A 12,753-nucleotide genomic window follows, 5' to 3' on the forward strand; every position below is an offset into this window, starting at 1 on the left:
TTTAGGGTCTTTTCCTTTCTTTCTTCTCTTTTCCCCCTTTTCTTTATTTCCCTTTCCTTTCTCTGCCCTGTCTTCTTACTTACCTTCCCAACCCTTCCTTCCTTCCTTCCTTCCTTCCTTCCTTCCTTCCTTCCTTCCTTCCTTCCTCTTCCTCTTTCTCTTTCTCTCTCTCTCAATCTCTCACTCTCCTCCTTACAGCAGCACCTCACTTCCATACCAACTTTGGTGTCGGTCAAGGCTAGGCTTTGCTGCATTAACAAATATATTCTCAAATTTCAGTTGCTTAACACAAATAAAGGTTAATTTCTGGCTCATATCACAGTCCAATGCAGATTGGGTGGTTTTCCTAAAGAACACTTCTTCAGTAAATAGCTCTCTTCCAATGGAGCTTTTCATTTCATTGTGGCATATTTGAATGTGCACGAAGCAAAATAACTGTGAAGAGTTTGTGGTTGAGCAACTTATTTGTACATCTCTGTCCACCTTTCACTTCCCCCATGTGGGAAGGCCTCTCTTGCAGTAAAGTCTGAGAATCAACAGCCCAAGAGAGGTAAGGCAGCACTTGCAGGTATTGAGGGAAAGTGCAGTGCTGGGCGTGGCCACTCTGATAGGAATGGGAGGGGAGTGGAGGGGCCCAGAGTGGGAGAAAGCGACAGGGCTGGGGGAATAAAGGAGATTGGAAAGGGAGTGGGCTGAGGGATGATGTGTCAGGACCTTCAGAGACCCCAGCACAATGCATGTCAAGAGCTAAAGAAGCAGGAAAGAAAAAGATTTCTGCTCAATGTTTTAGACCAAAGACACCAGCGCTGCCTCTAGATGGTCTTCCTGGCCAGTGATGTAAATATCATTTTATTTTCAGGATGTGGACTTTTGCTAATAAGTGTAGAAACTCCAGAGTTCAAGGAAAACACAAAGCCATGTGTTTCCAAATGTGTCATTAGAAGTCTTATCACACCTCTGAACTGGAGATTTCATTTGTGTTTGTCTCTGAATTGAATAGGTTAAGGTAGTTTAAAAAATGTAATTTTGTGATTTTAGGAAAAATGGGGGCACAATGGAACCTTCTTTTAAAAATACAAATATATTTCTTATTTCCTGGAAGTTGACTTTTTAAAATTCCCTTTCAATGTTTTTAAAAAAGCTGGTGACGATTTCACTTTTCCTTCTTCACAGACGTGATTGTAAGCATGTGGGTTTCCCCAGTGAACCCCTAAGGCCTGATTAGCATCTCAATTTCCTTCCTTAATACAAAATTCAATCACAAGTCACTTAATGTTCCTGATTGGGTTTTTAAGTACAAACAAAACAGTGGTACGAGTTAGTGTGAAAGAATCCCAGGGGAGACACCCAGGACCGCTTTAGAAAGATCAAGGACAAGATTTTGTTTTAATGTATTTGCTTTCTGGGGGCTGCAGACCTACATAGGACTCCCACCTTGGCTGACCTGATGGTACACTCGCATTCTTCAGTGCGAAAGACCCACCTCAGAGCAGTCTGAGGGGCAGTTCTGGGAACTGAGTAAATAAGGCCAGGCCCACAGGGAACCATTCATTCTTTTTTAAAAAGGCCGGGAACACGAGACGTAGGCCTGAAGCCCTACAGTGAAAGGCAGTGGCAGAGCCTGGAGAGCAGAGAGGTGCACGGGGTCTTAGAAAAACTGAGTGAATTCCAACTGGTTTTATGCTATTGGTTTTTTTAAATGTTTAAAACCTGAACTGACTAGATATTCCAATTATTTATAAATTACTGTATACTTACTACTGTCAGATTTGTATGTGGGTGTGTGATGTTTTTATCATTTATCAAGGTGAAGACTTGTTGTTCACAAAAGCTCTTGAAAGATGCCCTCAGGCAAATGATCTTGATTCTACACACTTGACCAAAGTCAAGCCATGCTAGTCTTTATCAGACCTAAGAACCTCATTTCTGTAAGAGCCTAGAATAGGGAAAAATTAGGCTGGGGATCCAGATGTTTTTGCCATGGGGTTGTCTAGGAGTTTTCCCCCTGTTTTTCCAATATTCTATAAATGCAGCTAGTTCATCTTGGAGATTTCCTAACGCACACCACAGTGTGTGGCGCAGGCCTGTTCAGCACTTCCCTGTCACGTCCATCAGCTTCCCATAAAGCTGTCCTTAGAAGCACGGGGCTTGGAAGAGGAGAGAGTCTCTTTAGCTTCTTCACTATGATCCGTAGCTTTTGATCATCCACATGAAAGGATTAAAGGTGGAAAAATACAGGTTCTTACTCTGGAAAAATATCTGCAGTTTGGGGTACAATAGCCATACCATTGCGCTTGTACCAACCAGAACCCACCATCAACGAATACTCTTAGTACAGAGACAACCTGAGGAGCAAATCGAGTTCTTCAAACTATATCGTGACGCACTGTAAGTTCTGCTAATGCTGCCCCGTGGCTGACTGCTCCAGCAGGCAGCAGAGGCGTGCCCCACGGTTGCTCCCTCCAGGGTGCACGCGGGTCTTGGTAGGGAGAGGCCGTTCAGGAGTTTTTGTGCTGGCAAGTTTAAACCAGTTTAAGATAAATGTATGCAACAAGGTTAAGAATTCACATAGAAATACCCAAACGTGGATTAAATTATTATTGCAAATATATTTGAATAACATAGTATAATAAATTATTATTAGGTTATGATTTGCCTCATTGTCTGGATAAGCTCATTGCCTGCTTTGAAGGCGGCAACCTACGTGCTTCATCCCAAGTATGTGAGCTGCGTGTGCTGCGGGAAATTGTCTAATGGCCTGTGCCTGAAACTACGCTGCGTACGTTCTTCTGATTAACAGGAAATCAGTTTCATTGATTAAATTCTGTAACAACTTCAAACACAAAAGGTTAATGTACTTCCTCATAAGCTTTGAAAAGGACTGTCTGTGCTGAAGATACCTGCCACCCCACATAAGCTAACTCCCAGGTCCTGTGGTGAAGCACACACAGCTATAAATTAAAGTGTGTGTGTGTGTGTTTCAGGTGGCCGAGCTTGTGACCAATGAGTTCTTCGAGCAAGGGGATCGGGAGAGGTCCGAACTCAAACTCACTCCTTCCGTAAGTTCATCCTTTTATCGTGATGCATCTACCCTTCTGAGTGATACTTAAAAAAAAATGACTCCAAAGTACAACTTGAAAAAGGGAAAGATTAAGAATGGATTTAAGGAAGCACTCCTGAAAGTTTAAAACGTCCATTATACTTACATGCTAAACACTCTTATTCCCAGTTTTCTGAGTAAGAGTGGTGAGCTGCTTAACAAGAATTTCCCAAGCACCCCTGGGGTGGGGGGACAAATAGGCACAAGGGAGGATGCGCAGAGTGGCTTGCGAATCACTGTGAGCCCAGTGCTGGCATTTCAGACGTGGTCAATGACTATGTTGGAATAAAAATACGGGCGGAAATTAAAGGCCAGCTGTTCAGCCTTCAGGAGCTAGAACAGACAGCTGCAGTAAGTAATGGGTATTCAAGATTTAATTTTCAATTTTGAACATTCCAAAATCTCAAAAACAAATCATTTTAAGCCTCTGTGGCTATTCTTTGTTTGCCAAACGAAAAGTTTCACACAGGAATTTAGGTTCTGCTGATTGAAATGCTATTTATGTTGGACCCATCCGTTCAAATATTATTTGAGAACGCTTACTGTAGGCTCAGGATGGTGCTGTTTTCACTCATCAGGTTGCAAAAGATATAAATGCCTTGGTCACCTGCCTCCAGGATGGGCTGGCCTCTTTATTCTTAATGAATGGTTGGCTAAAAACTCAACAACACTAAAGATAGTGCAAAATATTTTAATGGCTGTACAGCACAGTAGAATCAAGGAAGTTCGAGAAAAATGTGTCAGTTGTCAGCAATGTCTATTTATGACAATCATCTAGTGAAGGACTCTTAGGTTGTTTCCATTCTTAACTGCCATGAGTGATGCTGCAGTGAGCACAGGGTTACATTTTTTTCCCAAAAATATAGCTAATTTTTCTAAACATTATAATATAAAGTGTAAAGGCTGGGAATGATGAGGAGAGAATGGGTCTCTTCTACCATTGTCCATGTGAAAATGGAGAGAAAATTTTGGTTTTTATTCATGTCACTTGGAACTTTATCTTTTTAATCCTCACCCAAGGACATGTTTTGTTGAGAACTGCTCTGCCTGGTTTCAGGAGTTGTAAACCATCTCCTGTGCCTAAGGCTGAGAGCGACCTCTGCAATGCGAGCCACAAAGAGACAAAGCTTGTTTCTGGCAGCAATAGCTGCCTCTGCTTCATCTTCCTGCCCCCAAAGTATGGTCGGTTAGTCAGAGACAGGTGAGACCCCTCAGAGGAGGGGTAACCTAGGCCAGACACGATCACTTGGGAGGCCATCATGGAAGGACTCGGGGAGCTCCAACAAAGAGGGAGTGATGGACCCTCGCCAACCCCCCCCNTCGCCCCCCCCCCCCCCCCCCCGGCTTTGACGAAGCCCAAGTCCCCACGTCCTCTGGGAGAAGCGCTGCCTGGCTCTAATCCACTTAAGCCTAAAGACCTGTGACGGGGAAGATGGTGCAACCTTTCACCAGCTAGCACAGGGCCCGGGTAATATGGCAAGATAAAGAATTCTTAACAATCCTGTGAGACCTGCTTTGCTAAGAATGCTTTTAGTTAAATATTTTTAGATTCCCAGTTTTATAACCTTTTACTTGATAGACCCCGATTTAAGGAGAAGCCCTAATGGTTCTTTTGTATACTGTCTACTTTTACTGCCTATCTATGATTAGTAAGTTGTACCTGAACTCTTGTGCAAAAAAACAAAAACAAAAACAAAAACAAAAACAATAAAAGGCTGTCTAAGCAAGGGTCAGCACACTCTCTCTCCTTGAGAGGGTGGCCAGGCTGTTCGGAGGCTCTCCCGCCTTGAGGGAGTAGCTGTGTCGGCCTTTTTCCTTCACAAGACTTGGAAGTCCATGTGAATTTGTCTCATGTCTCATCCATGATGCCTTGGGCACTGCTGGTCAGTGCACACATCAATGTTTGTTGATTTGGGGGAGGGGGAGAGAGAGAGAGAGACAGCAATTGTTTGCCTCCTGTTCGCACCCAACCAGGGGTCGAACCCACACCCTCCTGGTATGTGGGATGATGCTCCCTCAGCACCTGAGTGACCGAGCCAGGGCCGGACAGAAGTTTCCCGAAGAGCGCGCAGAATTGCCAAACACCCCACCCTGAAAAAATTAATACCAATATTTTTTACTTAAAGTGAAACTGCTTTTAAGGATCTTATTCAATCTATCCCACTCTCTTTCACGATGAGAATAAAAGCCTGCCGTTATTTGAGGGGCAATACAACACATCCCGTTCCCCTTGACTTGTACCCAATTCCCAGTGACCTGGTGACTTGATTTAGTGACAGTTACCTGTATCTGAAGACAGATTTTGGCCCCAGGGAGTCGTGTGCTACAAAGTTCAAAGAAATTCACTTACAAATCTCATAAAAGAGGTGAAAATACTTTATTTTTCATCATAGATAAAGGAAAAGAATGTACATGTAAAGATTGGTTGTAATTTGTGAGCGGGAAACTGTTTGACAAAGCATTTGTAAAATTCTGCGCTGTAATAACGGAGCCCCCCCCCCGCCCCCCGCTGTCTCCATTCTAGGCTATTTTTGATCGGAACCGGAAGGACGAACTGCCTCGCTTGCAGCTGGAGTGGATTGATAGCATCTGCATGCCTTTGTATCAGGTAATCGCAGTTGGGGGGGGGGGTGTGTCCTGGCTGAGCCAGAAGCATGTACGTACTGTACTTACCACTTCACTTTGAGGAGGCTCTTCGGGCACATGTGTTTCTAAGAACTGTGGTTACGTGGACCTTTTCTCAGATTTCTGATCCCGTCCTGAGATAAGTTGGTACTAGAGGGCCGGAGAACTGAGGACATAATCTTCATGGGCCTCAACTCCCTCATTTGTAAATCAGGGATAATAATGTTTTTCTCAGGATTTCTCTCACTATGCCCCCAGCCATTGCCTAACGGTCTCTCCTGGAGGGGGGCTTGCAGGCCCTGCAACTAGCGAAATCCCCTGCACAGCGAAATACTGCTGGCTGGAACAAGTCCTTCAGGGAAGAAGCTTGTTCAACCTTGAATAACTCTAAATTTGTCAAACAATTGGCCATGGAAATCGTTTTCTTTTTTACACTTTTTAATTTTACTTATATTAATTACCATGAGATTTCTATGAATCCCAGTTTTTAGCTCTGACCCCATGGTCTGGGCCACGGAGTTTTGTGAAGCACCTTCCATCTTAAAATCCCTCCGAGATGCATGGGACAGATGCTACCACTGAATTCCGAGCAAGATGCACTCACGCTTCCAGCTCTGCTGCCTGGTGTTCAGGACCATGGGCCTGGCAAGGAGACAAGAGCCACGGGCTTTCAATGTTCACTCGCCACGTTTTGAGTATGGATTAGGGTGGCATCGGTTAACATGAACAGTGTAGTGCACACTGGCTTTTAATTCTACTTCCAAGCATTTGCTTTCTTGTGTAAAATCCGGTGAATTGTCTACCCCCCACCTAGCTCAATCAGTCTGAACTTCTTTTCTAACTTCAAATGAAAACCACACGCAGGGAAAGCAAAGCTGCTTCACTTGCTTACTCTGAGTAACTCCATTAAAAACCTAGGATTGTTTTTTAAGGACCTCACAGTCATTAAGTTTCACACTTATCTACCACGTCGTTTTCAGCACTTTGAGGGACTGCTGAGCTCTGTCACATCAACCTAAAAAAGAAATACTTTCTTGAAAATGGAAATGTAATTTTTTAATATTTATAAATAACAAAAGTTCATTCATTTTTTGTTTTAGATTATCCATGCAACACATGATCATATGAAGTCAGACAAAGTTTAAAACAATCTAAAATAGACTGTTTTAGCTAGGATTGGAATGTAATGTTCTTTTACTTAATAATGAAAGATTGGGTGAAAAATCAAGAATGACACACCCTTTATTTTAAGAGGGTCCTCAACTCTCTTTTCTGCCTGCTCCTCCCCTCCTTGACCTTGGTACTTCTGAATAAGCTGAGCAGCATTTCAGCAGGCAGACCTTCCTTTGCTAAACTGACTTGAATTATTTTTTAGTGCCCCTTATATTGTTCAGTTTTCTGTGCCCCTTTAGGCAGTAAACAGGATGAATAAATTATTCTTGTAATTAATAAATTTCTTTTATGTGGGTAAAGCTTAGGAGGATGAAGACATGTACTTGTGGAGGTGATCAATTTTTGCACTGGTTTGCAAAGCTATTTGGGGAATGAACCGGAAGTCGACACAACCTTTCCATGTGGTTACAGTAAAGGCTGGAATAGCCTCTCGCCAGCTTCTCTGTGTTAATGCCATTGTTTCATTACTGATTCACAGTCTTACATTTCTTATCGAACACTTGGAAATCTTTGATTAAGAAGGAAGTTACGTGAGTTTAAACTGAAAATAGCAATTTCCAGAATTTAGAGAGTAATATTACCACATCGCATCACTTATTATTCCTGACTTTTCACATCTGTTTTATTTTATTACTTATCTGTAAGGGTGCATGCACCTGCTATTTTGATCCTCAGGAATTTAACATACAGAAATGTCAGTGACACTACTGACAAATTAGAGTTGTGTCCCGCTTACCCAGGGCCTTGCTTTTGGTATGAAGGCCTTGCTACCCCCTCTGAATGGTTCTCCTGCCTTTTGTTATCGAACTGAATGGGAGAGTCAGGCATTCTGAAGGGGAGTGTGGGAGGAGCTGTGCATAAACGTTTGTTTGTACCTGCAGCTCTGCCTCCTCACTAACAAAGCATGGAAATCGTGTTCATTCTGAGTTCCTTATCTCACTAACTTTTAAAAATGGTCTCACGGATTCATTTGTAAATTCTTTACAGTTTTTAAAACAACATTTCAAAGAGCCCGCCAACGGAAACTTTGTAGAGTGATTTTAAGTATCCTCTTTTTTTAATGGAAAATATTGGGGTGACATGGGTTCACAAAACCATACAGGTTCCCAGTGTACAGCTCAATAAAACATTACCTGCACACGGCATCGTGTGCCCATCACCCAGGCAAAGTCTCTTTTCATCCCCATTTCCCACCCTTTGCCCCTTGCCACCTACCCGGCACCCCCACTTCCCGCTGGCTATCACCACACTGCTATCTGCATCTATATGAATATGTGTGTGTGTGTGTGTTTAATCCCTTCACCTTCTTTCATCCAGTTCCCAGCCTCCCTCCCCTCTGACAGCTGTCTGTCAGTTCCACATATCCATGCCTCTGTTTCTATTTTGTTCATTAGTTTATTTTGTTCACTAGATTCCTCATATAAGTAAGACCATATGATATTTGTATTTCTTTCTCTGACTGGCTTGCCTCACTTAGCGCAACAATCTGCAGGTCCACCCATGCTCTTAGAAATGGGTAAAATTTCCCTTTTTGCATGGCCGAGTAGTATTCTATTGAGGATCCCTATTTTATTCCATCTCACGCAATGGATTTTTCATTATTGAACTAGATAATTGTGCATAACTGTCGGTGCTTCAGAACTAAAATGGCATCACTCAGTGGGAAGGAGTCGCCGTTAGTGCAAGGACACAAAATCTTTTGGAAGTGACTCACTGAGCCAGGAAAGTCACTAAGGTGACATGAATCATGGAGGCAAAATGTCTGCAGGAACTGGGCTGTTGGTGAGGAGGTTGCTGGGGTTTTGAACATGGACGTGCGCTGGTGAAGAGTCTGAGAGGGTAGAAGGCAAACGGGAAAGTAGGCAGGTGGCAGGGATCCCAAATATGATCGGCCTGAAATCACATGGCCTCAGTCACGGAGCATAAGAACGCACTGTGGCCTTGCTAAGTCAGTGTGGCAGAGGGCAAAGCCTACAGAATAGTACATAGGAAATGAAGAATGTCCCTTTCATTTCTTTTTTAAAAGATTTTATTTATTTATTTTTAGAGAGAGGGGAAGGGAGGGAGAGAAACATCAGTGTGCAGAGATACATCAATCTGTTGTCTCTCACTCACCCCCAACCACTCACCCCATGGTCTGTAACCCAGGCATGTGCTGGGACCAGGAATCGAACTGGTGACCTTTCAGTTTGCAGGCTGGCATTCAATCTACTGAGCCATACCAGTCAGGGCCCTTCCATTTCTTTCTCCTGGTCTTTCATTTCTTTTAAGGCCAGGGTTCTGAACCCAAGATGGGGCAGGTTCAGGTGTCAAGAAAGTTCACAAGAGCCTGAGGGTGTTGCACAGAGAGATGGAATCTGCTTGCAGGGGGGCAGTGTGCAGGGGTGCAGTCCGGCGAAGGCCTCCACAGGAGGCTGCTGGGAGCCTCAGTAGGACCCAATCCGGAATTTGGTGGAAGGGCAGGGGCACAGTTGGGCAGTAAATACAAGTTTTGGCTTCATTGACTTTCTCTGGATAACTGGGGTTTACTGCATGGTTCTGAGAGAGTTGTGCTCATCAAGTAGCAAAATAGACCATGCACTCTCTGCTTGCACTCCAGTTTGCAGCGTTTTGTCTCTCCCCCAAGTGATAATGGCTAATCTTCCTTGCCTGAGGGGCTGGCTACTCATTCGTGTGCTGAGGTGGGAACTTGTAAAAAGTGCAAGGAACCATTTGGGAGGTTCACTACATTCAAAATTGAAACTCTTATCTCCACAACTTTGATTTCCAGCCTATTTGTCACTATGTTGAGGTAAAACAATAAAACCACATTCTTTCCTCCCCCTCCCCCTGTAAATCTATTCATTAGGAAGTTTCCCCAGTACTGTGATTGATTAAAAGTGACTGACAGAAATACGTAAAAATATAGAAATAAAGTAATAGGTAAGGAAGGAAACTTCAGGGAACAGTCTCAAATCCATGGATAGTTATATAATAGGGAGATATGACATGTTTGTAAGTGAATATATAATTCTCCAGAATTTGTTCATCTTTTTAATCTTACGGTTCTAAACTTTTCTTAAAAAAAAAGAAAAAGAAAAAGAAAATTGTCCTAGCAGGCGGAAGTCATGATTTATCTTTGACAGCATTTTAATCGGGAAGCATATAGAGAGCCAGGAGTGGGCTGGGAACCAGCAAAGCGTGGTCCCCCGGGAGAGGGCTGAAGCCCGGCATAGTTAACGCAGTCCTAGCAGGGAATCTGGAGGAGCACATTGACATCTGATTCCCCTGCTCTCTGCTGTCTCTGCACCCTGCTGGGGATCCATTAGCCTGCTGCTCAACATCTTTGGAAAGAGAAAAAAAAGAACGAATAAAAAAAGACACCATCAGACTTTGAAGTCGTAGCTGTGCCAGCCTTAGGGATAAACAGAAACCTGATGTCGGGGTGTCACACTGAGTTTCTCTGTGTGCAGTGGCAAGCTAAGCTTTTGTCCTGGATTTTCTTTCTCCACTTAATCAAACCTCAGTGTACCTAGATTTCAGTGATGAACAGAGGCATTAGAGATCTTCTATTTGTTAAGGATTGAGGGATTTAATTTTTCTATAAACATCATCACATTCTCAGCTCATTCCAAACTGGCTCTTCATATTGGAGAATTCTCAGTTCTTCAAATTTTTTTGCACAGCTGAAGCAAAGAGCTGGACCTGGACAGGCCATAGCCAGAGTGATTTTCTTTCTTTCCTTCCTTCCTTCCTTTCTCCCTCCTTCCATTCCTCCCTCCCTCCCCCTCCCTTCCTTCCTTCCCTCCTTCCTTCCTTCCCCTCCCTCTTTTTCTCTCTCTCTCTCCCCCAAAAAGGAAGGAAAAATTTGGCAACAGTATTGCATCTTTACAAAAGTATCATAGGGCTCCTGCAACAGGCAGGGCTTCTGATGTTATAATAGTTATTTTTGACTTTTTTTCTATCTTCAGTTTTAATGGTCATTTTGGAAAATAGATTTTACTTGATCCAATTATACATATACTCTCTTGAAAAAAGAGAATTTTTAACATATAGTTGAAATTGTAGAGACTGAGAATTAGAATTGATAAATTGAAAAAAGGACATAAAGAGCTACTCTAAGATAATTTTTTTGGATACCAATAGAAGCACCTTAAAAACAACTCAGTATTCTCCAAATGGTTCATGTTTTGTGTCCAGTGTTTTTTTCCAGAATGAGATCATTTTCTTTCTATGTTTTAAAAATATGTTTATTGATTATGCTATTACACTTGTCCCAGTTGTTCCCCCTTTGCCCCCCTCTGTCCAGGACCTCCATTTCCTCCAGCAATTGCCCCCTTAGTTCATGACCATGAATCATGCATATAAGTTCTTTGGCTTCTCCATTTCCTATACTATTCTTAACATCCCCCTGTCTATTTTCTACCTACCAATTGTGCTTCTTAATCCCTGAAACTTTTCTCCCATTGTCCCCCTTCCCGTCGATAACCCTCCAAATGATCTCTATATCTATGATTCTATTCCTGTTCTGGTTGTTGGCATACTTTGTTTTCTTTAGATTCAGTTGTAGATAGTTGTGAATTTGTTGCCACACAACTTCCTCAGTCCTTTCTAATATGCTGCCTGGGTCACACTAACTTGTTCAAGGAAAATTCTGTCATTTTCTTGAATTAGGCTCAGAGATTCAGGACACAAGCTCTCCTCCAACCGCCAGGCTTTGATCTTAGGGAACATGGATCCTTGACATTCTCTTCTGATCTCATTCTTTCCCCCTCTCTACCCCACCCTTTCCGTCTCTCTCTCCTCCTTTCTCTTCTCTCTCCCCTCTTCTCCCTCACCTCTCCACTTCCTTAACGGCTGCAGTGGAAAGTTTTTAATTTTCTTTTTCTTTATTGGATGGGAACCACCCTTACATGGCTTATTATGTGTTCTCCATCTAGAGCTTTGAACAAAATTTGATGATCTGACTTAGCCAGGCTTGGTTCTTAATAAGCAAAAGAGCATTCTGAAATGTTGAAATCCCCTTTCTTTTTTTTTTCATTTTTGAGCTATTTATTTAATTGTTTTCATTTTATTTTTGTTTATTCTATTACAGTTGTCCCAGTTTTTACTGCTCTGTGCTCCTCCATTCCACCCCATCCCCTGCTCACACAGTTCATCCCCACACTGTTTGTTGTCCATGTCCATGGGTCATTCATACATGTTCCCTAACTAGTCCCTTCCCCTTCTGTCACCCTTCCCCCTCTCCCCCTTTCCTTTGGCAGCTGTCAGTCTGTTCCCCATTTCCATGTCTCAGGTTCTGTTTTGCTTACTAGTTTATTTTGTTCATCAGATTCCTCTTATAAGTGAGATCACATGGTATTTGTCATTCACCGACTTGCTAGAACGCCCCTTTCTCACCACACAAAGTTGCAATTGAAGAATATTCTCTCCCAAAGCCCAATGAGAGGGGAGGCTGTGCCACAGGACCCTACCAACGCCCACAACATTAGGCCAAGACAGGGAGCCATAGCAGCTCTGCCTGATACATAGAAACAAACACAGGGAGGCTGCCCAAATGAAGATACAGAGAAAAAATGGCCCAAATGAAACAACAGATCAAAACTACAGAAAAAGAACTAAACAAAATGGAAATAGGCAATCTCTCAGGTGCAGAGTTCAAAACACTGGTCCTAAGGATGCTTAAGGGACTTAGTGAGGACCTCAGCAGCATAAAAATTATTCAGTCAGAATAGAAGGATATACTAATTGAAATAAAGAACAATTTACAGGGAAACAACAGTAGAATGAATAAAGCCAAGAATCAAGTAAATGATTTGGAAAACAAGGAAGCAAAGAACAACCAATCAGAATAACAAGAATAAAAAAAATAAGGA

At 42.7% G+C, this 12,753-nt stretch overlaps 1 protein-coding gene across 1 annotated transcript in view; it reads left to right on the forward strand.

Annotated features, from left to right (window-relative positions):
* PDE11A (phosphodiesterase 11A) overlaps nucleotides 1–12,753 on the forward strand; it is a 326,451-nt gene that overhangs the window by 288,873 nt on the left and 24,825 nt on the right. The window contains exons 18-19 of the mRNA XM_037044380.1: nucleotides 2,985–3,059; nucleotides 5,625–5,708. Coding sequence (XP_036900275.1) covers nucleotides 2,985–3,059; nucleotides 5,625–5,708 — 159 coding nt within the window. The remainder of the gene's footprint in view (nucleotides 1–2,984; nucleotides 3,060–5,624; nucleotides 5,709–12,753) is intronic.

Source organism: Sturnira hondurensis, unplaced genomic scaffold (assembly GCF_014824575.4).
Source record: "Sturnira hondurensis isolate 20B ecotype Veracruz unplaced genomic scaffold, ASM1482457v3 Scaffold0004136, whole genome shotgun sequence".
Lineage (NCBI taxonomy): Eukaryota > Metazoa > Chordata > Mammalia > Chiroptera > Phyllostomidae > Sturnira > Sturnira hondurensis.